This window comes from Rhipicephalus sanguineus, chromosome 5, assembly GCF_013339695.2.
Source record: "Rhipicephalus sanguineus isolate Rsan-2018 chromosome 5, BIME_Rsan_1.4, whole genome shotgun sequence".
In the NCBI taxonomy this organism is placed as follows: Eukaryota; Metazoa; Arthropoda; class Arachnida; order Ixodida; family Ixodidae; genus Rhipicephalus; species Rhipicephalus sanguineus.
The window spans coordinates 138135184-138159850 of record NC_051180.1 but is presented as its reverse complement, the minus strand read 5'-3'; the positions used below and the strand labels follow the sequence as shown (position 1 = coordinate 138159850).

General features: G+C 45.6%; 1 protein-coding gene across 1 annotated transcript in view; it reads left to right on the top strand.

Moving 5' to 3' along the window:
- LOC119394269 (uncharacterized) overlaps positions 1-11057 on the top strand; it is a 49036-nt gene extending 37979 nt beyond the window's left edge. The window contains exons 2-6 of the mRNA XM_037661552.2: positions 1126-1497; positions 3703-4053; positions 8006-8026; positions 9283-9375; positions 10332-11057. Coding sequence (XP_037517480.1) covers positions 1126-1497; positions 3703-4053; positions 8006-8026; positions 9283-9375; positions 10332-10393 — 899 coding nt within the window. The 3' untranslated portion in view covers positions 10394-11057. The remainder of the gene's footprint in view (positions 1-1125; positions 1498-3702; positions 4054-8005; positions 8027-9282; positions 9376-10331) is intronic.
- Positions 11058-24667: the final 13610 nt, after the last annotated feature.

The window sequence follows — 24667 nt, the reverse complement described above, 5'->3', positions numbered from 1 at the left end:
AGAGAGAGAGAGAAGGAATAGAAGAATGGTAGGAAGGTTAACTAGACTACGTTCAGTTTGCTATCCTACACATGGTGAGGGGTATAAGAGAGCAAGAGAGAGAGAAGATAGAGAGAAGGACAGTCACATTTCACACACACACACACACACACACACACACAAACACACACACACACACACACACACACACACACACACACACACACACACACACACACACACACACACACACACACACACACACACACACACACACACACACACACACACACACACACACACACACACACACACACACACACACACACACACACACACCACACACACACACACACACACACACACACACACACACACACACACACACACCACACACACACACACACACACACACACACACACACACACACCACACACACACACACACACACACACACACACACACCCACACACACACACACACACACACACACACACACACACACACACACACACACACACACACACACACACACACACACACACACACAAATGTAACATGATTGTAGAGAGGACTAAGATCAGTCGCTATCATGTGCGGGAAGTATGTATAAAGATGAAAGAATTCATCATAGAGCAGGTAGCGCAAAAATTACGGGGACACAAGAAAGCAACATTGCCACGGAAGGTCGCCGCTCATGTGCCTGAGGAATCCAAGGGGGCATGTGTTGGTGAATGCGTCAGTGTGGTTTCAAGGTTCGGTCTTCAGTTAGCGCTCGTCTCGTGTTTATGTTGCTTTCTTGTGTCCCCGTAATTTTTGCGCTACCTGCTCTATGATGAATTCTTAAAAACTCGCCCAGATTTCCGTTCTCGTAAGATTAAAGATATGACAATGACAAGAGGCATTAACTACCGGCATAACATGTACATATGAGTGACAACACGCTTACACATAAACTATCAGTACTGGCTACACGCGTGACGAACACCAGAGTTCTGTTCCCTACAAAATTAGTCTATGAAACAGCAAACGTTACCTAACTATGCTCACTGCAGCAAATGTACGTTTTCTTTCTTTAGAGAGCGCAGGAGCTCAGCGAAGAAAAAGACAAACAAATATCTTACCACTTCTGGTACCACGCGCAGGCTTCTGCTGCGCCGTGACCATTCGACGTCTGATCGTACCGCGTTGGGTCCGCAACGGAACCGAGACGCCCGCGGTGCTGGACTGCGAGTACGTGTACAACGAGAACGACCTCAAGCTGGTCGTCAAGTGGTTCTTCAACGACGGACCCGAGCCCGTGTATCAGTGGATACCCGAGATGAGGCTCCGTGAGGCGTTCGGCGTGCTGCAGGGTCGCCTGGACGACACGTTCTCCGTCAACTCGCGCGACGTCTACTCCCAGTACCGCGCCATCCGCATCCTGAGGCCCACCTGGGAGCTCAGTGGCAAGTACACATGCATGGTCACGTCACTTGCTGGTCAGGACATCCGTCATCAGGACATGACCATATTCGGTAAGCGGCCTTATCGAAGTGGCACTGCCTTAATAGAAAATAAGTCTTCTCGTCACATGCGGGAGAACCACGCAACCTGACAAAAAAGCAAGTCACGACGTCATACCACCGCCAAATTTTGAATGAAAGGGAAAGGTTCTGCTTGGCGTAGCATAGGTATTGCTATTCTGCCAGTGTCAGTGGTTGGCACGCATCACTTGGGGGGGGGGGGGGGGGGGGGGGGGGTGGCAGTAACTTACGCCGTGCCGCTTCTCAGTTAACGTTATTTTGTGAGCATACCTACTGCCAGAATCAGAGTAGGCAACGACGTGCCGCTCAACCAATGACGTCATGCGTCACGTTTCTAGTCATGTCACGTGACTCTCCCGCATGTGACGACGACTGGCATTCGAGCTGCTGCGCTTTGCAGGGCATGGAAACACGCGTTTCATCCGTAATGTTGATTGTCACAACGATGCGACAATATTTGTCTGTTATACAAGTGTTTCTTTGTTCTCATTATTGTGAATGTATTGAGCGAATATAGCTCTTTTTTCGTTAAAATACGGAGCACTTTAGGGATCCGGGCTGTCGTCTCATGTCTCCTGTCATCTCTTGTCGCTTGGCGTCACGCAGGCAAAACCATAGCATAGACATGTATGGCATAGTGATGTATAGTATAGTATAGCAAGGAGGCGGGAAAGAGAAGTAAAGGCGAGGATGAGCGATGTGAGAGTGAGGAGGAGGGGAAGGAAGAGGGGGAGGGTAAAGCATAGCATAGCCGCATAGCACAGTATGGCGAGAGTAAGGGAAAGAAAAGTGAGGGTGCTGAGGAGGGAAAGGAAGATGGGAGAGGGCGCCATTGCATCACAAATGAGGGTTTCCTTTCCCGCCATGGACTCCGAGCAGGCTGCACGATTGGAACGCCAGCGCGCTCTTGCCCGTGAAAACCAGCGTCGCCGAAGGGCAGGCGAACCACTGCTCCGCACTTCCTACCGCTTTTAGGGGCAAAGCTCCTCTTAGTCTAACCTTGTCACGCGTCAGGCGTCAGGCGTCAGGCGTAACCGGTAGTATCTCCCGAACAGTATAACAGATGGCGCTGTCTCATAGAAGTACATACAAACTGCAGTTGAGTGATGATATTCTAGATGCCGCTGTACAGAATCTGTGTCATCATCACCATTTCTCGTCTCATTTCCTAGATGGCGTTGGTCCAATAGAAGTGTGTGCAATAGTGCGCTTGTGTGAATCGCCACTAGATGGCATATATATATATATATATATATATATATATATATATATATATATATATATATATATATATATATATATATATATATATATATATATATATATATATTGTAGAGATGCCTTGGGACATGGTAATGGGTTACCCTCTCCAGCGCCTTCTAGTGGGTCGTCCTCTTTGGCTGCTTGAAAAAGAACGTCGCTCGCGCAGAGAGTTCGTGCCTTGCCGTGACTGTCGCCATTACTCATTGTCGTTGAGTACTGTCTATTAAACACCTTAACAATTTGGTGGAGAGTGCTCTGCTCCCATTCAATGCCCCTGGAGCTCCGATCCCGTACCCTGCCATCTACCATGCCTCAAGACGCCGCCCAGCAAACGCCTCCTCTCGCAACAAGCACATGTCCCGGTGTCCCCCGTATACGCGATCCACCTATCTTCACTGGCTCCGATAGCACCGACGTGGAGGACTGGCTCGCAATATATATATATATATATATATATATATATATATATATATATATATATATATATATATATATATATATATATATCTTGTAGTGGGAAAAGAATCACACGGACCCCGATAGAATAAGGAATGAAGAAAGAAACTACGACTTTCGTTGGTTTGGCACTGTAATTACTATGTACAGTGCCAAGCCAACGAAAGTCGTAGTTTCTTTCTTCATTCCTTATATATATATATATATATATATATATATATATATATATATATATATATATATATATATATATATATAGTGTTTGTCACGTCTTTGATGATGTACTGGGCTATCGCTTTGATTACTGCTGGGCGAAACCACTGAATATTTCACGGTGTAACCATGATTGCTTCAGGAGCTTCGCCCAAGCTCTTCATCATTCACCCGTGGATATGCTGTGATTTTTTCGTTGAGCGAAACTGCATACATTTTTCTGCTCTCTGCGCTGTTCCTTAACCCTTGTATTGTGCTCCGCAGTGCCAGCCAAGTCCTTTTCCTTCAACTACAGCAGCTCGGCTCCGGGCTCTGCATATCAATCCCGGTCCCAGACCGCGGAGAACGCCTTAAGACTGCTGTGCGTGGCACGAGGCACCTACCCGAGGCCCGAACTGAACCTGTATCTCATCAAGGGCGCCAAAAGGAGGTCGGCGGATGAAGCCGGCTTCCGAACTTTCACGACGACCACTGTCGAGGAGGGCCTGTTCGACGTGGTCCTGCACGCCGACATGCCCGACAGCCAGCTCTCTTCGATAGCTGATCTCTTTGAGTGCGTGCTGGAAATTCCGCACAGCAACTACGCCATCACACGAAGTATGAGCATCGCGCACGGTGAGAGCTTTACTCGAATTTGTACTACACTGTACTTGGAAGGAAAACCAAACACTTCTTGTAGTCAAAGTGATATGATTCGCTAATGGTTCCTTGAAGACAACACAAGGGAAACTAAAGAAAGAAGGAGACGCCCCGATGCTGTTTCTTTTGTTCTGTGCATGCTGTCTCTATGAGGGACTGTGCGTGTTGATTAAGGAAAAGGTAATTACTATGCTGATGTCCGGATCAGCTGGGAAGTCAAGACACACACTTCATTAGGATTCATTTATTGCATTCTCAGAACATGAAAAACACCTGTGTTTGTTGTGGCTTATATACCTTCTTGAGATCGTTAATGACATTATGTCATTCGCAACCTTTCATATGGTATGTGCGTGATTAGCATACGGAAGAAAGCAGACATGGCGCCTCTAGTAGCCGCACAGATGGTACTTCATCATTTTCATATAACGCATAATGACAAAACGAAGATATATACAGATGGATCATGCACTGAAGAAGCGTCAGCCTGTGCGGTTCTTATACCCGAAATACAGGGAAAGAGAATGTACAAATTATCCCACAAATCTTCATCGACGACAGCAGAATTGGTGGCTATCTTTGAAGCAGTTAGGCTTATCTGCGAGAATTCTGAGCCACGAAAGTGGGTGATATGCACGGATAGCAAACCTGCCCTTCAGCTAATCAGAAATGCGAGATCACTTTACAAAAATGGTGAAATAGCACAATGTATTGCAGAAACGGTGGAATATGCCTCAGCGCAGGGTCACAACATTGTATTCCAATGGATACCCAGTCACACTGGAATAAAGGGAAATGAAGAGGCTGACAGCCTCGCGAAGAAAGCATTGAACGAAGGACGGGATTGCGCAATCCCTGTGTCTGGGGCGGATATTCGACATTTTATAACGCAAGGAGCTAACCATTGTTCGATGGAGAAGTGGTTTGATAGCCCTAAATCAAAGGAATCAGTACTTTATGAAGTTGATCCACACAGAAAATTTTTCATAGCGACAGATCTCCCACGACACTTAGAGACTTTAATCCACAGACTTCGATTGGAAGTAGCCTACACAAACAGCTTCCTGCACAAGATACATCGATCCAACTCCCCGGAATGCCATTGTGGTCAAGCAGAAGAAAATGTTCGCCATATTCTTTTGGAGTGCGTGAAATACGCGAATGAAAGAGAAAAATTAAAGAAAAAATTAGCAAGTTTGGACAGACGGCCCCTCACATTAAAGAAATTACTTGGACCATGGCCTGAGATGCATCTTCAGAAAAAGGCGAACATCTTCCTGACAGATTTTTTAGTGGAGACCGGACTGGATAAGCGCCTGTGATAAACAGCCAGGGATTGATTTATATGAAATGTGTTAGTGCATATACTGATAGTAGAAAAGGAAGGTGTGCGGGTGAACAGTTTATGACAGTGTGAACTGCTGCAAGCAAACTGTGTATTGGTATGATTTTTTTTCGGATTGTTCATGTTTAGGTACCGTTCAGTATTATTCTTTTTTTTTTCGCTGCATAACTTCGTGATATGGAGTAGCCGAGGCAATATGGACCTCAGCCTCTCCACAGCAAAACAGTTAGAACAGAACAGAACAGAACAGTGATGGCCTGTTTCTCATGTTATGATGAGCATTGCATCGCCATGCCACGTCGCCATTCCATCCGTTATCCACGGAGCACTCCAGGCACATCAACAGACACATGCAGTGACGAATTTCGCTGCCAACCAGATCGCCGAGTGATTCCACGACTTGGTGTCTTGGATAACAGCATGGCAATGGAAACTCCAAAGAAAGGCCCAATCTGATGTATTGCCTGTCTACAAAGCTGCCGCGATTGGCGCGGGAGTGTCTTTTGCCGATGAGACGCTACTATTTCAGTATATTTAAGACCCAGTTCCTCTTAGTTCATCTTAGTATATCCATTCTCGGTGGGTGGGCAGAAAATTGAAATATGCGAAGATCATAGACGCTCTGCCGAAGTTTTCTGTTCGGGCGCATACCCGTTAATTACCTACTTCGTTAGACAGCAACCAAACTAGCGCCATTGTATTCGGCTACATGCGCAACAACACTATATCTAGCTATCACAAAGAAGACCAAGAAATAGACAGAGCATAGTGCACTGTCCTATCAGTTTCATGGTGTTTTCCGACGTATTTTTCGCCATAAGTGGAATGATGTCATGCCTGCAACTCGCCCAACCCACCGTCAGCAATCGCCCTCTCTAACAAAGCATAGCAGCCAGCACCTACCTGTTGGTGCGAGGTGGTGATGTCTTCTTTTCACACCCATCATGCTCATGAGTGACAGGTTCCTGAACGGCGGACAGGTGGGAAACGAAAGCTTTTACACTTCTGTAAGGTATTCGCGAATACGAGTAGCTCTGTTCGGCGAGATTCAAGGGAAAGGCGTATGTACAGAATGCTTGACAATCTCTGGAAACGTTGGTTGTGGTATTCGCTATTTGTTTTTTGACGGCTGTGCAGCTTGTTTTACTGCTTTAAATATGGAAGATAAATGACGCGATAGTCGTCGGCACGGCACTGCGACGTTGAGCAAATCATTTGTGCTAATTAGCTAAAGTAAACATTCTGTTATTCCTTGAACCATATGTAATCGGGTGAACATTTCTGACTGATTGGCGAATGTTATGCGTTCAATAGGCTGTACACTGGATATGTGACCTCTATTTTTACAGCGAAAGCTGTTATGAGATCATTTCACCGGCCGTTTTTGGTGCCGTAGTTGTCCGCCGCCGCCGCCGCCGCCGGTGTCCGTAACCAGTATCGCTCGAAATAAGAAAAAAAACTAAATGAGAAAAAAATTCCAGGATGGAACGAGGTTCGAACCTGGGCCCTCTGCGTGGGAGCCCAGTATTCAACCTCTGAGCCATGCCGGTGCTTGAAACTGCTTTGCAAAAAGGTCCTATACAGGCTTCATGTCGGGAAGGAACCACATTAGCATATGTAATATAGAGTGGTAAAAGAGTAGAATAAGCACCAAGCGTCGCACAACGGGAATTCTGTAACCAGGCATCACACAATGCGATTTGCGCAACGAGTAGGTTGTTGGATGCTTCCAACCCATTACAAAGAGCTCTGCCATAATTCTTCATCGTCATCACGCACAGCATCAACAAAGTGCGCATAATGCCTTACATGTGTTTAGCAGGTACCACGGCTGCCTGTAGAATGACGAAAAATGGCACAGTGCCTACTGCCCTACTTCTCAAAAATTACAACGATTTATAGCGTAGTGGGTTCCTCGCAAGTGCACTTCTGTTGGTTGCCAAGGAAGCCCATAAGGCTCCCATGATCCATTTCCTCAGGGTCTCAATAAAGTCAATTCTCTCTCTCTCTCGCTCTACGTTTCTCCGGTTAAAGTGTGTTATAAAGCGTGGTGGGACAGTTAAATAACGACCGGGTGTCACACAATATGCATTACGTAACTAGTGGGTCGTTTAAAGCTTCCAACCCATTACAAAGGGCGCAACCATAATTATTCATCGTCATCAACCGCCGCATCAACAAACTGCACATAATCGCTTACATATATGGTACCTCGCTTCTCCGCAGAACAACGAATAATGTCGTGCTGGGTGCTTCCCAACTTCCCAAACATTACGCTTTGTTGCGTAGTGGGTACGTTGCTAATGTACCTGTATTAGTAGCCACAGGAGAGTTTATAACGGGCTCTAGAAATGCCGCTCTTCCAGCTTTCGCTGTGACTGTGCTGCGCTTTCCGCGCAGGCCTGGCGTTTTTCTCAAAGTTTTTCGCGTGCATCTGCCGATTGGATTGGATTGGAAGAACTTTATTATGCATCTGCCGATGACAGGAATAATTAACGTTCTGTTCTGTTGGCGTCACTGGGGAACGGAAAAAATAATCCTTCTCGTGTCATAATTGTGTCATACTTATTCTTTCCCTCACAGAACTCACGTGGGGAGCTTACGGTGAGTTTCAATCTATTCCATTTTGTCCTCTCTTACACAAATTCACCGCTTGCAAGCTATAGGCAGGTAAACGGCATATCGTTTTTAGTGAACAGAATTCACGTTCACGCGTCGCTCCAGAAGCGGCATTTGAGTTAAAGATAAGTTTATTTATTAATAAAGTGCAAAAGATGCCTTTATAAAGCATGAATAGGGCTTGCATTCAATAGCAATCACACAGCACTTTAAAATATATCACAGTCTAACCTGTACCATTACACGTAATACGAATACAGCTGTACAGATAAACAGGGTTGATAGGTACTGTTGTTTTAATGAGATTGAATAGTGCTTTTACTATTTGGAATATTTGAAAACGTGCTCCGCATACCTTCAAAAGAAGAGTGTAGTACCGACATTGGTCCCTATAACAAGGAACAGTCCATTCGGTGAACGAAGCTTGTCTTAGAATATCAGCACTGAAGTGTTCGTAAAGAGCTATCGGCAGCAGCTTGCATAATCTTGAGCAAGTGTTGGGTGGTGGTGCATTGTATTTGCACTACGATGATTTCACAACTTGGTATGATTTCTCTCTCAATGAAAAAAAATCGTATAAATTTACCCTGACAATTCAACGAATGCGCAGCTAAATCTGTGCTATCATAACGGAGGCATGAGAATGACATGAAAGTGTTGGGATTTTTCCCTTTTAAGGACGCGGACATTTGATGCCGCTCATGGCGAGATGCTTTCTTTTCTTGTGTATTATATACTTACATGCGACAGCGCACAATATGCTGTCGACGTCACTACTTTGTGTTACGTATAATTACGACTGCCAGCCCCTCCTAGGGGAGAGCAGAACAACAGGCCGACTTGTGCATTGACGGATTTTTTAAAAACTATTTCACTTTTGACGATAGTTTAGGATGCTAGAGTACTCCGAAAACAGGTTGTGCTTTGTCAATCGAATTTACGCTAAAAAATCGCGAAAGACGGGCTAGCAGTCCCATGTTATGTTGCTTATTCATTATTGTTTTGACGGTCACTGCGTTATAGGCTACACTGGTTTGAATCGAAAGAGCAGTAACTCTGAAAACAAAACCAAGTATCCACAAATCAGCAACATATGAAACTATTTGCCACCTCGAACATTTCGCTCGCGTTTTGGATCGGAGGATACTACTTAGACCTTAAAGAAGCCTGAAAATATTCATAAATAGTTCGTATTGTAATCTCTCGAATATTGTGTGACAATGTGATGGCAATTTTCGCAGGCTCTTCCGGAGCTTCGTGCATGCCAGTACTGTCGCTGTACTGCGTTGCCTTGGCAGTAAGCATCTATATTGTTTCCACGCTACGCACAAACGGTAAGGGCAGTTGATGTGAATATCATATGTCTACAACGATGACCCATCTTATCGCTAAGAGAATGTCGTCTCTGCTGAATTCAAATATGCACTCTTTATAACAGTTTGGTTTCTTGGCGAGAAGGGGTCATTGGTAAATATGCAACCTGTACTTCAAAGAAGAAGCATGGCTAGTACAGAAATAATCCAATTTACTGTTGATATCGCTTAATAATGAAGTAACTCGCGGAATGAATCCCTCGAATAAATAAATACTAACTCCGTCTATTTTATGATTATAATCTACAAATTAACGGAACTATCATTACGGTCAGTTCTGCGGCCCCTTAGTTCAAGAGGTATATAAAATTTGCCAAATTTTTGTTTTCCTGACAAGTATGCCGCATCATTATGAAAAAGTTCGAGCTATAGATGACTGATAAGCTTCCGTGTGGGGTAAGCAGCACGCAGTACTAGGGCTAGGAAAGACGCGAAAACGCAACACTTGCAGCACTGAAGTGTCGTGGGCAGTGTGTGTGTGTGTGTGTGTGTGTGTGTGTGTGTGTGTGTGTGTGTGTGTGTGTGTGTGTGTGTGTGTGTGTGTGTGTGTGTGTGCGTGTGTGTGTGTGTGTGTGTGTGTGTGTGTGCGTGTGCGTGTGCGTGTGTGTGTGTGTGTTTCTTACACTCTTTCGTTGTTTTCTACTGTTAGCCTTGTTAAGCATTCGCATCACGCAGAAGAGTTGTAAGAAAGTGTTTGAGAGAGATAATAGCGGCATGATATCTGAAAAAGAGGCTAGGGTGTGCAGAAATTAGCGCCTTTTCCTAACCTCAAACCGCTGTCACCTCTATAAAATACCTTTCGACAGGGTTTCGGTTTACCCATGTGGAAACGATCATTTAAAGAAAATTAGCGTTGAAGTTTCATTCCACATATGAAATTTTTAGGTGCTTTAAAATTTGACTATCACATTTTACAGATGACAATGACGGGAAGTGCCACGTCAACAAGGACTTCTCAAAGAAAGAAGAAGACACGTAGCGAGTGTGACAGTGTGTAGCAGTCCGTCACTGCGTATTGGTGACGCATTCTGGAAACAAGGTTCGAGGACAAGGTGCTTGCTTAGGATGAACAGAAATCACCGCCAACGCTGTGTGAACGTTTACACGTACCCCTCAGCGTCAAGGAGACACCATCACAGATCTAAGTGTGAATGTTTCGACGGAGCGGCGCCGACGAGGTGGCAACGTTGAAAGTGGCTGCACGTGACGTGCGAATAGCAGTCTTCATGCTCGTCCAGTGGTGACCGCTGGCGTAGTCTGTGCAGTGAAACGGACGGAGGCACGTACCAGGACGTGCTGTGACGTTTTTGCGCGAAAGTACTGACTCGCGGTTCTACATGTTCACGCGTGATTTCGTTTACTGTGCGGAGGCTTTGCTAACGCTTAAAATGACCTCAGAGGAGTCCGCACTGCGGAAAACGCCATTGCGCGCAGAAACCTAGACATGATGTGGCCAACCGTAGGAGTCATCGTCGAAACGTTTCGCGTCCGTTGAGATGAAACTACAGACGAGAGTGCGCGCTTGTTTTCGCCAAAATAAAAGTGAAGTTGTAAATTGAAAGCTGTTCTCGAAAGGCATTTTTTAGTGTGTGTGCAAGGGAAACAGATTCAAACTCAACTAAAGAAGGGACATTGTAGCGTTGTGAGGACTGTCGACAAGGAACAACCTAGCCAAAAGGTGCCATGTCCGAATATCGTTTAGGGGGAGGTACCACTTTTCAAACACAGTCAGGGAACTGTGCTGATATCTAGTCAAGGCTCCTGTAAACACGTTAGGTAAGTACTATCGCTCTGCATGCAGCATGGAGTGTAAATTTTGTGTCATAAACAGCCTAAGGTCGCTTGCTCATTCCTTCATAATGTCGTCTCAACTGCGTAGCAGGTGGGCCCAACTACGCAGCAAGCTGCGTCAACGTGCGATCGCACCGCTTTACGGGCTGTTTCTTGTAGTTGCCGGGTCGCCCACGACGTGCCTCAACATGCTGTTGCATCGAAGTGTCCCTACTTACAGGGACTCTAGCACCGCGCACATTTGAAACTGAAGTAGAGGACGATGCCGCAAAAAAACAAAAAAAAAACAAAACGTGTTCAAGGTCTTTACGCTCGTCGACGTAACTCTTGGGCGGCTCTTCGCTCTTTTGCCATCCCCTCCCCCCCTCCCCTCCCACTGTGTAGTTTCCAGCTTACCCATGGCGACGGAAGGACAAAAATACGTTAGTTTAGCGCGATGACTCCGCGTCTACTTGAAATCGAGACAGACAGACAGAAAAACAACTTTATTGTGGTCCTGAGAGGCAAGGCAGCGGGCCAACTAGGTAGGCCCCCACCCAGCCGTTGGCTAGTCCCATGTCGGAACAGAGAGGCCATGCCTCTCCGCTCTTTCACGAGCCCTTTGGACAGCCTGAAGCTGGACGTCTTGTCTGGGGTCTGTGATTGCCGTCGTCCAGTCTTCTCTTTTAAAATCCTGTAACGCAGAAAAAAAGATTTGTAGCATGGGATTCGCAAATAAACCGAGCCCGGTAGTAAGGCCATTCTTTGATATCGGAGAACTGTGTAGCAGGGTTATTTTAAACAATATATTTAAATGTGGGTTTCACTGACCATGCAATGGGAGCCGCCGACCTGGGCAACGTTCAGATAAGGAGACATGCCTTCATAAGAGAAATCCTCCATTTTTTGTCACTTTTTTTACGTGTAGAGCTCACCATCGCATAACCGGCGAGTAAATTTTTATAATGCTGTCAGGTGTTTGGTTTGGTTAAAGCGGGAGCTTGTATTTTGGGCATTGTAGTGATGCGTCAAGAACGCTTGCATTCCTTTGTGGTTGCCGCGCTGGAACCATACGCAACAATGTAATTTTGGAGGGTGATAGACCCAAACTTGAAATGTCAAATGAGCTTAAATATATATGGGCCATTCCATGCCAAGTGTCCCAGCCGTGGCGCTCGCACATCGCAGATTTTGCTGGTAAAAATTATGCCTTTTTCCGATACCACATGGAGTATTATGGCGAAACATTCTTGCTCCAAACAAATTTTTTCACGATCGTGGCGCCCCCTCAAAGTTCGCTTGCTTTTGTTCAACGGTGCCTAAGAGAAAAAATGTATATAAAATCTATGTTCGCGTGTAGAGCGTCGAAATCTAGCTTGCACTTCTGGAGAGGTTTCGTTTGGCTGTCCTATTTAATAATTCAGCATTTTGTGTGTTTCACTGCCAGCTACGTCATTTCAAGAACAACAAAAGTCTTCAAAGTTCGCCATTTGTTCTTAAGCTGACTCGCACTCTCGCTAACAATCTTATTATTGGTATGGTTTTCAAGAAGGTGTATATTTGTGCAAAAATGTTTAGGTGCGGAATAGACTTCAAATCTTCCAGAAAAAAATATTGTGAAATCAGAAGAAATATGCGATTTCTCGCATATTTGACCGTATTTTTTCTACTGATGCGGTCCAAATAAAATTCCTTCTGATGCGGCATTTTATAGAAGCCTTCATCGCTAAGTAATGAAGAAAGTCTAATGTAATCATTTTTTTTTGTTTTAAGAAAGAAAATAATTTTTGAAATTTGCGCTCCGAACGCACTCTGCATTTCTTTTTGTTGCCACTTCGCTGCGAAGCACGGGGTTGCCTTTGCAGCTGGCACTCAGCACAGGCGGTGGCAAGATGCGAATTGTATGTCAGCGTCCTGTGAGGGCTCGAACGTCTTGTCACCTAAATGTCAGGGTTGCGAGTAGTGACTTCGCGTTACAATCTGAGCTTGTTAGGCGGGCCCAATGGGAAGTACAGATGCCAGATAGCAGCTTACGGAATCGTTGACACATTGTGCTGCAGTACCGTCTGCAAAACTGGTATACATATACCGAAAGAAATAACGCACACTGTATAGACTTTTTCTTGTCTCTCTCTCTCTCTCTCTCTCTCTATATATATATATATATATATATATATATATATATATTGTACGACATAGTGAACCAACCGAACCAGCACAATCTCTGTTGGGGTTAGTGGATTAAAGTTCCTTTTTTCCCTCCCACACACATATGTAGACACATGTACAAATATACGCAGGCACGTACACACACACGCACGCACGCACATCTTTCGCATCTTCGCCGATCCTAGTGATCGTTCTCACAGAAGTTCCAACTAAATTGTGTGGATTATCGATGGGGCTGAAGTTGCCGTTATTTTTTAATGCTGACTCCAAAGTTAATGCGAACTCCAAAATTATCATCCTTCAAGTGAAACGGAAAGAAAAGAAGGCAAGAATAAAACAACATAAAGAAATTGAGAAACGTGCAGTTGCCGCGGCGCTATTGTACTCGGTCCCCATTTGCTGCTGATTCGCAGTGTGTTGAAACTTCCGACAGAGTCACTAATGTAATTTTTATTCTTTCTATACTCGAGTTGCGCCAGTACTTCGTCTAAAACTGGCCGAGTAGTCAAGCATTGATGACAGATATGGGGATGAGAGCGGAGAAAGAGCAGACAGAGGGCTCGGCTTGAATGGTATCGCGAAAAAAAAAGAAAAAAAAAGACCTCTTTCAAGTCCACTCACCGTGCACACACACATAGAGACTTTATTCTTCGAAGAAAACTACGCTCCGAATCGGCTCAGACACCCCGTTCACTCGGTGCTTGTTGCGAAGTGATGTGTGTTTGTAGCTGGGAAAAGAAGCTTTCATCCGCCCGTCCCATATCTCCGTCTTTGCTTCTACCTAATTTATTTGAAGTCAGCGCCGCCATTCGGGGCGACAGGCGTATCGCATGGTCGGCTGCTATGGGACTCCGCCGGCTTTACTTTTTTCTAAGGACGGAACACTCCGCACTGCGTTGATCCATTAAGCTGCTTTTTAGACGTGGCCTTATACCTCGGCTTTGAGGGCTATGACCTGACTCTGTGTCTGACGCTACGTCGCGAAAGCAAATCTCTTCTCATATTTTTTCGAACCTCACTTCCGAATCTCCTTTTATGCTTTTTTTTCTTACGCTGTGTCGCGCTTGCGCGGGAGGCACGTGAGTTACTTAGACGCGGTGAGAGCCTCAGTCGGAACGTAAAAGGAAACTTGCTCTTTTCGGCTGAGTACAAAAGGGGAATGGAGTACAGTGCAAGCTCTCCAATTTTACGAGCTATTTCTTCGAGTTCACCTCGCATTTGAATTCCTGGTACGAAAATGTAATTTAATGGCACCCTGTACTGTAGGTGCAGATGGTGCCGGACAAAGTCGTACTTCACGCGATTTCGCATAATTCATATAAAAGCTGAAGCTTCTCGAAGCATAGGTTTTCTGCACTTTACTTTCAACTTAGTTTGAATGTGCGTACAAATTTGTCTATAGTAAAGTAAGCGACCTGTGAAGCGAAAGTAAGCGGCATTCGTATTATGCGCCATTTAAGCGCACTGTCGCACATGCAGTCACCGATGCTTGTGCTCCTTTACGGACTGTGACCGTAGTGGCTAGTGTGTCACTTCATTAAAGTGACCACGAGGTACACATAGTATTCTTCTGGCAAAGTGAGCCTTAACATTTAGCAAAATCACCGTTAAGGAAAACCACCACAGACGGACAAACCCTGTCGGTGTCGTTCATTCTGGAGAAATCGGACAAACTTGTCCCGTCTGAAGACGTCGCTCGGTTTCCTTACTGCCACCTTTAGAACTTCTCGTGTTTAAATGTTGGTGTTTGAATTCATTAGCAACAGAAATAATTAGGGGGCTTAGCTGATATATTTTTAAGCATTAATGCCTAAAGAGAAAGCAAGTAAGAAAAGCACATGTATATAAGCGAAACCCTGCAGCACGCAAGAAGTTTAGTAAAGGTATGTAAATACAAAACAAAGTTTTCCCACGCAAAAGCTCGCAGTTTCCCCCAGTGGCGTAGCCAGGGGGTGGCACACCGGGCCCGGGCACTCCTCCCCCCCCCCCCCCCCCGGCATTTTTTTTGCCATGACATACAGAGCACAGGAGAAAGAGAGAGAGAGAGAGAGAAATAGATGAAAAGGAAGAAGAGGCAGGGAGGTTAACCTGGTAGTAATAACCGGTTTGCTACCCTCCACAGGATTGGGGAAATAGGGGTCGGAAAGAGAGCAGAGAGAGAGAGGGAGATAAAATAAAAACAAAACAAAAAGTGCACACATGCACACAGATTCAGGACGTTCCTACCAGCCGTTCTGAAAGACCGGTTGAACGCAGAAAGCGCATTGGCGCCTGTACAGCCTTATTTTGTGACGTTAAGTCCTGTCGCTGGCGCAGGATTCTTTCTTCCGAAAGAGTTCAGTCATCCAGTTTATCAAGCGCGTTGCAAAGCGACTGTCTCTGCGAACAGTACTGTGGACAGTCGCACAGAATATGCTGAATCGTTTCATCAGTTCCGCAGTGGTCACAAGCTGCGGTGTCGGCCATTCCTATCTGGAACGCGTACGCATGGGTAAATGCGACACTCAACCATTACCTGCACAGAAGGGTAGTGTCACCTCGGCGAAGTCCTGAAGGAATTCGAAGGCTGAGAGTTGGGTCTAGGGAATATAGTCGTGCGTGCTGGAAGTGTGGCTCATTCCACTGCGACGTGGTGCGCTGGCGTGCAAGCAGGCGGAGCTTCCGTGCACCGTCAGTTCTGGATGGATGGATGAACAACTTTATTTTAGTCCTTCGGTACGCGGGATTAGTGCGCAGCGGGCCGCTCCCACGTCGGGACAGAGAAGCCTTGCCCCTGGAGAGCGGTATTAATATTTGATTGCCCTTTCTCAGTTAAATGGTGTGTCTCTTCTGCGATTTCAAATACAAGTTGCTCGTGCGAGCCGCGTCGTAAAGGTGACAGAAGAGACTGTAGTGCCGCTTTATAGTCACAGAACATAGTCCATTTTTGTGCCAGTTTATCCCTAATGAAATGTAATGCGACACGAAGCGCTGCAAGCTTTGCTGTCGTCGATGTCGTAAGGTGGGAAGTCTTGAATTTGATTGTTGTGGCTTTGATCGTTATCACAACAGCTGCAGTTAAACTGTTTGGCAAAACGGAGCCGTCGGCGTATACGTGTATTGTTATGCCAGGGCTCCCAACCCAAACTTCCTTGCTTCGACAAGGAATTCAAGCTGGTAAAACGTCTGACGCAACCAGCGTCGACACCCGCTGATGCAACGAAGCGGGAGTCTTACGCAATCCCCGGCAACTCCGGCGCTGCGCCTGACGCAACCGACGGAAATCTCTCCCGCAACGTGCGGCAAGCCCTCCTCCCCGCGGATCCGGTTCGAGCCAGCGACCAACGGCGGTTCCTGATTGGAGGCTTCGCACTACTGGCTGATGCAAGCGATCGCCCAGGGCTATAAAAGAACCAAGCTGCGCGGGGACAGCGAGACAGCGAGACAGCAAACGAAGAAATCGCGGGTCGTCGTCGCACCGCTGTGCGAGCCCAATAAGCTGTCGGCCCCAGCGCCGAATATGTAAAGCCTCTGTATATATGTATATAAATTTGCCTTAACTCACCGTCGCCTTGATCGCTCCGTCTATCAGCTCTGCGCAGAAGCAGTCGCAAGCTGAGACACCCGTTTCCCAACAGTATATAGCCTTGGTACTCCTCATATAGCAGGAGTAAAGCGAGCTGTTTACGGGCAGGTGACGACATATCCGCTTTTTTTTCCGGATGCCAGGTATTGTTAGGCTGATGTTGGGTGGCGGCAGGCACCACGGATGAATTGAAGGTCTCGCGGCGGGCATGAATCATGTTGGTAAACACACACATTGACGTTGAAACACTCAGGACACATATAAGGCATCTGGATCTGACTCCCCGCCACCACCTAGCCTCTTTACCAGCAAACAGACCAGGCACATTTTTTTGCCAAACGGTAACCGCGTATCCCGAGTCTTCACAGAGCACAAAGTGACACTTGACCACATCTGCCTGCCCGGCCCCCACTTAAAATCAAGATGATGTCACCCACCGAAAAAAAAAATTCTGCATACGCCACAGGGGTGCCTTGTGCATTGACCTAAAACGACTCAAAGGCGAAAGCCATCTTCTTTTTCTTCTCAGTCGATCTATTGATCCTGCCCCGCCACCCTCCGGAAGCTTTCTGCGCCTAAGGTGGTTTTGCACTGCCTCCGTGATCGGTCCACCTTTGACCAAGCTACGTGGTCATGTGATGACGTCATCATGGTGCGTTACATCACAGTGATGTCATGATGACGCCATAATGCGCCCATAATCCGTCTCTTCCATTTTCCTGTGCTGCGCTCTGCCTCTTTGGTAGGGGTTTGGTAGGGGCCGGGACAACCGGTATTGTCAGAAACAAAGCCTCCGAGATGAAGAGACGTTTCGCGACTTTCCCGCTGGCGGAGAGCGCATGCGCCGGGGCGTCGTGAAGAAGGCGGACTTTGACGATCGGTGGCGTCATATGATGTCGTCGGAACGTGATGATGATTTTTTGCATCACTCGTGCTGTCCCCGACGCTTCGGGATGCCTATGCGGGACGCCGACGGTCAATAGGCATCTAAGGTTTTAACCTTAAGGAAGCTTTTCCATACAATAAGGTTTTTCCATCTATATGTAACTACAGTTGTCTTAACTCCACTCCCTGGATTAAGCGTGCCCGTCATCACGGAGGTTAGACCGTCTCAATCTCAACAAGAGCTCCCGGATATTTCGTGTGTGAGAAATTCCGAAAAATTTTCTGCACGTCAGTGCCACGTGGCGAGGTCGTCGAGTTGCGGGTGGTGGGACCACTCTCGACAAAAAGCTGCCTTTTGCGTATGAAAGCAGGCGTAGCGAATGTCGGGCAAGTTGTTTACTCCGCCTTCTAGTTTGTTTTTTTGTTTGCTCTCTGTTCTGTTTACTCCCCCTTTTGTCTTCTTTTATTATTATTTTTTGCGCTGCATGGAATTTTTCATTATTGTGTAAACAGGCGTGAAGGCTACCAAAACTCATATTCTCCTCAGTGAAACTTCACCCACACTTTTGAGGTTGCGGAGGAGGGGGTGGGTGCACGGAGGGAGGAGAATGCATGTGTCAGGTCTGACGGAACTTGAGGGCAAAACAAGAGTCGGTGGGTGCACTATTCAACAGAGAAGCTGTTCAAGTGGCCGAAAAACTTTGGTGTGTACCATGTAGGTGTGTACAAAAACTGTGTGTACAAAAACTATCATCGTCATGAATGGGTATGTGCCACAGAAATTTGGAAAATCCCACTACTCACCACTAGTCCACTGAAAATAAAGAAGGCAACAGACGGGCGGCAAACACGAATTAAGATTTCTTGACAGACGTAATGACTAATTAAGGAAAGCTTTAATAAACCCTAGGGATTAACCCAGTGATAAACACCATGGCCGCACGTTTCAGCTTCGCTGAAGCATCTGTGCGGAATGCTTCAGTGTACGTTCAACGAGAGAATACCAGGGAACGGGAAAGGCAACGGCGGCTGCGAGAAGACCCCGAAGCGATGGAAACCCTAAGCGAACGACGACGTGCCCGTAGATCTATGGGAGGTGCGAATGCTCGGTTTCAGCACGAGTTTCTGTCTCCGGAGTTCGGACGTCCGTGTCGTGTCTGTGGCTTTCTGTGGTTTAACTCGAACCTCTCTGCGCTGAGAAGCAACCTAGAACCAACCAAGCATCACCTAGCTAAAGCCTAGCAACAACCTAGAAGCAACCAGATTAGTCTCCAGGAACGTCCAGTTTCGCTGTTTGAAGCCTTGCGCGACTTGGTGCAAGCTTCTCCATTATTTTTTTTTTCGCGTTGTCATGGGCGTTTCTCCCAGCAATGGTATCGAAATGGTCATAGCTGGATACGTGTAACCCGTGAACGTCAAAATTGAAAAAGGTGAGTTGTCTTAAAAGCTTACCCATGTTTTCACAAAGCAATACAGCTTTACTCGCTCGTTATGGCTGTTAATTTACACTGAAGGAATCAATGTGCTTTTATGTTTTATTTATTTTGAAATAATATCAATACCTCACTGGGATTACTACAAAGGTGGGAGTAAATACATCAATAAAACAAAAAAAAAGTGGGGAAGTGCGAAGCGTGAAAGTAAGGGTGTTTCAGCTCTACTAACGTGAAACCTAGGGAGGTGTGAAGCATGCAGTGTTTTGAGAGATTTCTTTGATGGGGCAATAGTGGTACCAAGCCTGAAACCGGGCATGCAGGGAAGAGTGTTTCCGCTCCACTAACGCCGTCGGAAAGCTGCGTCGTGGCCAAGGAGGTTTTAGGGGCGAAGCTCCTTAAGGCGGCACCCGTTCGTCCCTCGTAGTCGTAGTAGTAGTCGTAGTGCGTAACCATTCTTACGCTTTGACCTCCAAGGTGGTGCCGGTGGGAGATTTTTCCTGTGCGTTGTTGAACAATAAAAAATTCGCAGCGTGCGCGTTAACTAAAAGCCGAATTCTTCTGTCTCTCATTCCCCATTAGCAGCCATTGGCATGTTCCAGTAGGAAACGTTAGTAGAAGTAGAAGTGTAAGTGTTAGCTAAAAGCCGACTTCTTCTGTCTCTCATTCCCATTAGCAGCCATTGTTTACCTCCAAGGTAGTGCCTGGTGAGATTTCTCTTGTGCGTCATTAAACAATAAAAATTTTGTTCAAAACGCCGTTGATTGATGAAATAAACCAACGAAAGACGCCAGATGTTTTGTAAAAGCAAAACGAAAGAACGCCAGATGTTTTCTAAAGCAATGGTTTTCTAAACAATGAAAATTCACAGCGTACATGTAAAATTAAAGTGAGCTGCAAGTCGTCACAACTCATCGAACCTTTAGTATAAACGCGCCCGATCTCACGTCGGTGATGATGTACTGGGCAGAATTCATGGAAGATTCACGGTTTACCGATGAACCTCCGCAGCTTCGCCCACTCATCATCATTCACTCCGTGGATATGCTGTGATTTTTTTTAAACCTCCTTGGCCGTGCCCCATGTTCTTCTTCTTCTTCCCTACATGCCCCATTTCAGTTCAGCCATAAGGTGGTGGTTCTTCTTCCCTACATGCTCGATTTCAGTTCATCCATAAGGTCGTTCTTCTTCTTCTTCCCTACATGCTCGATTTCAGTTCATCCATAAGGTCGTTCCTCTTCTTCTTCTTCTTCTTCCCTACATGCTCGATTTCAGTTCATCCATAAGGTCGTTCTTCTTCTTCCCTAGATGCTCGATTTCAGTTCATCCATAAGGTCGTTCTTCTTCTTCTTCCCTACATGCTCGATTTCAATTCATCCATAAGGTCGTTCCTCCTCTTCTTCTTCTTCTTCCCTACATGCTCGATTCCAGTTCATCCATAAGGTCGTTCCTGTTCTTCTTCTTCTTCTTCTTCCCTACATGCTCGATTCCAGTTCATCCATAAGGTCGTTCTTCTTCTTCTTCCCTACATGCTCGATTCCAGTTCATCCATAAGGTCGTTCTTCTTCTTCTTCCCTACATGCTCGATTTCAGTTCATCCATAAGGTCGTTCTTCTTCTTCTTCCCTACATGCTCGATTTCAGTTCATCCGTAAGGTCGTTCCTCTTCTTCTTCTTCTTCTTCTTCTTCCCTACATGCTCGATTTCAGTTCATCCATAAGGTCGTTCTTCTTCTTCTTCCCTACATGCTCGATTTCAGTTCATCCATAAGGTCGTTCTTCTTCTTCTTCCCTACATGCTCGATTTCAGTTCATCCATAAGGTCGTTCTTCTTCTTCTTCCCTACATGCTCGATTTCAGTTCATCCATAAGGTCGTTCCTCCTCTTCTTCTCCTCCTTCTTCTTCTTCTTCTTCTTCTTCTTCTTCTTCTTCTTCCCTACATGCCCGATTTCCGCTCAGCCACGTTGTTGTATCCTCTGCCATATGGCTCATACCCACTCCGGGGGATTCGCCAAAAAATTGATGTGGTTCTTCTTCTTTTTCTTCTTCTTCTTCTTCCCTACATGCCCGATTTCAGTTCAGCTCTAAGGTTCTTTTCTTCTTCTTCTTCCCAACATGCCCGATTTCGCTTCCCTACTGCACGTAGGGAAGGGTGTTTCAACTCCACTAACGTCGTCGGCTATTTGTTGGGCTAACTGTTGTCTTCTTAGTTTTTAGTGGACCAGTGGCGAGTCGTGGGATTTAGCCCAATTTTGTGGCGCATACCCGTTTTATGATGGACCGTGACTACATGATAGACCGTGACGACATTAGACGCCGACAAGCCGAGCTCCTAAGGTGCTTCGCACCTAATACACAAAAAATGATACCGACCACGGGGTATCAAACAGAAAAAATCTTGACAAAAAATGGCGACAGTTTTCCACAACTAATAATTCCAACGAACAGGCTACAACACAAACAGCAGAAAAAAAGACAGCCAGCAACACGACATATGACTTTGTCAACAACCAGCTGCTTAGTAAACAATTCTACCGTAGGCTGAACGACAATGAATTCATCCAAGGAAGTCCAGTCTCTAACTACTTGTGGGGAAAAGGAGCAGCGAAATACCGTACATCATTCTGTAATAAAATTCCTCTAAGGTGAATTTATGTTTGTCTGGGAGAGTTGTATCTAACTAATAACTTGGGACTTAGCTTGAAACTATCAAGTAGCTATAAATACAAGAATTTTAATATGAGCACATTGGCTCAGCTCGGGAATTTCGCGTAGCCAGCGAGTTGCAGAAGTTCTGTTGGGGAATCTGCGCGCCTATAACCATGTAAAACAAACCCCACAGCTTTCCTTTGTACCATTTCAAGCGTAAGAATGTTGTTTTTAGTGTACGGAAACCGCGCAACGCTGGCATATTCCAATATATTAGTCGGATGAGACTGGTGTAAGCAGGATTTTGTGCTTCACAGGCAGAACCGGTAAACGAACGTTAAGAAGGAACAATTCATTCAATGGGCGTTCTGGGGTCTAGAAAGAGCCGCTCGTGGAACAAATGGACGTAGTTGACACCGTAGTGCAACGAGCACTTGGACGTATTTTAGCTGCTTTCACATAACGGCGAGCCCACTAGCCGAATCTAACAAAGAATTACAGTAATATGTCAAATAACACACTAGAATGTCAATATAACTTACACAAAGAACATAACAAATACAATGTATCGCGAATGCAGCATCACCGACGTTCGAATCACCGTGGGAGTCCGCGGGAACGAGCCACAGGATCGTCCCCTCGGGAAAGAAAGAAAGAAAGAAAGAAGGAAAGAAAGAAAGGAAGAAGGAAAGAAAGAAAGAAAGAAAGAAACAAAGAAGGAAAGAAAGAAAGAAGGAAAGAAAAAAAGAAAGAAAGAAGGAAAGAAAGAAAGAAAGAAGGAAAGAAAGAAAGAAGGAAGGAAAGAAAGAAAGAAAGAAGAAAGAAAGAAGGAAAGAAGGAAAGAAAGAAAGAAAGAAATAAGGAAAGAAAGAGAGAAGGAAAGAAAGAAAGAAAGAAAGAAGGAAAGAAAGAAGGAAAGAAAGAAAGAAGGAAAGAAAGAAAAGAAAGAACATGACCAGGATTTGGGGGCATGCGAACGTAGCGCCATCTCTCGCCGTTGGCAGTGGCGGCCGGCCGTAACTGAAGGAGAAATAGGCGAAATAAATCATATGCAACGAAAAATGCTAGTTACCAAAATTACTCTAGGTTCTATGCAGGAAAGGCCCCCTGAAACGTTCTGGTAAAACTGCAGTGTCGAAGTACAAATCGCGTGGCTTCCCTGAGTGTTTAATACTTTACGTTTCGGCCCAATGTGTTTCTAATGGACAGTGTATCAACTGTCATGGGAAGCCACACGCTTCGTAGTGCGATAATGCAATTTTACCAAAACATTCCAGTGGGTCTCTTCTATATAGAACCGGGAGTCCTTTCTGTTAACTAGCTTTTTTCGTCAGATCTGCCTTTTTTCGCACATTTCTCCTTCAGTTAACTGCAGGATGCTGTTGCTGCCGCCATGATATGGCACCACGTACAGATGCCCCCAAACACTGGGAAAGAAGTAAAGGGGGCGGTATATGAAATGCAAAGGTGGGCTTCACAAAAGGGAGGCTCGTAGTTGTGCAGCACGGAAGGAACAAAGCGTCCTTGTTGAATAGCCAACTGAAAGCAAACGTTATGCGATATTTATGCGAAACGTATGTCAGAAATGTACTTTCGGAACATCAATGCCCACTGAATGAAAAGCTCCAATCTTCACTTGTAATCAGCATGCAAATTAGCGGCGTTGGCCAGAAGCACAAATGAACAAACGATAAGGGCATTCGTAATGCTGATCGCGCAAAAAGCAACAAAACACACTCCTCGAGCCTACTTCGATAAGATTGGTTTGATGACTGCGAAATGCACGGGAATCTTAAATTAAGTTAAAACGAAACGGCGCCGGATACAAGACCAGTCGTGATGAGAAGACTTAGTCAAAATATTCACAGAAAAGGCCTAACAGCACCCTTTGTTCTGACGCACATAATAGCCAGCGACCCAAAAACGCAATTTCGGGTCTGCACGTTCCGGAAGTGATCTGCACTGCTGCAGGAAATTTACAGACGAAGTTCCAGAGAAGAAACGACAGCTCGAAAACCAAGAACGAGAAAATGCCGCGCTAATGAGCGAAGACGAGCGCAATTAATTAAGCAATCCGCCCTTCTCTGCGGGAGAGTTTGAAGAGGTCGGAAGACGGCTTTCTTAACGCAAAAGCTCATTCGCGACAAAAAAAAGAAAAGAAAAAAGGAGACAGATCAAAGTATATAAACGAAGACAGGCCAATGAGTGGAACTTCCTCAAGCAGATATCCGCGTGCAGTTGCTTGCTAATGAAAAAGACAGACTGGATTGTAAGAGCACCGTGCAGAGAACGTGAGCGCTTGCTGTTGAGTTTTTTTTTATGTAGTTTGGAACAGACAGCTGGCGGAGTTAGGAGCAACTGGCATCTGAGTTCTTTACTTATTATTTTGCGAAAGTGAACCGCGTGCTCCGATGCACTTAGAACAATTTCGAGACCAGGACAGATGTCATTATCTTCAAAAAAAAAAAAAGAAGAAGAAGAAGAAACTCTCTCGACTGCGATTTCGCTAGCTTGACAGATATACTGGAAGGTTCCTAGCATATAGTTTAATTCGTACTTACGTGAAAATAAAAAAAAAATTAAGCGCATTTAACCAACTGTTGCTTGTGTTCAGCTTTGCTTTTATACTCGGGGAATTCACAGCGAAAGACATATGAAATAGAAGATCAGCAGAAAGGGAATCATGAAAGCTTTTGTAGCAATGCGTGAGGCCGCTGTTTCACAATAAAACTGCGCATTTCTTCCCAGTGTTTAAACACAGATGGCCCTGTGCAAACTTCGTC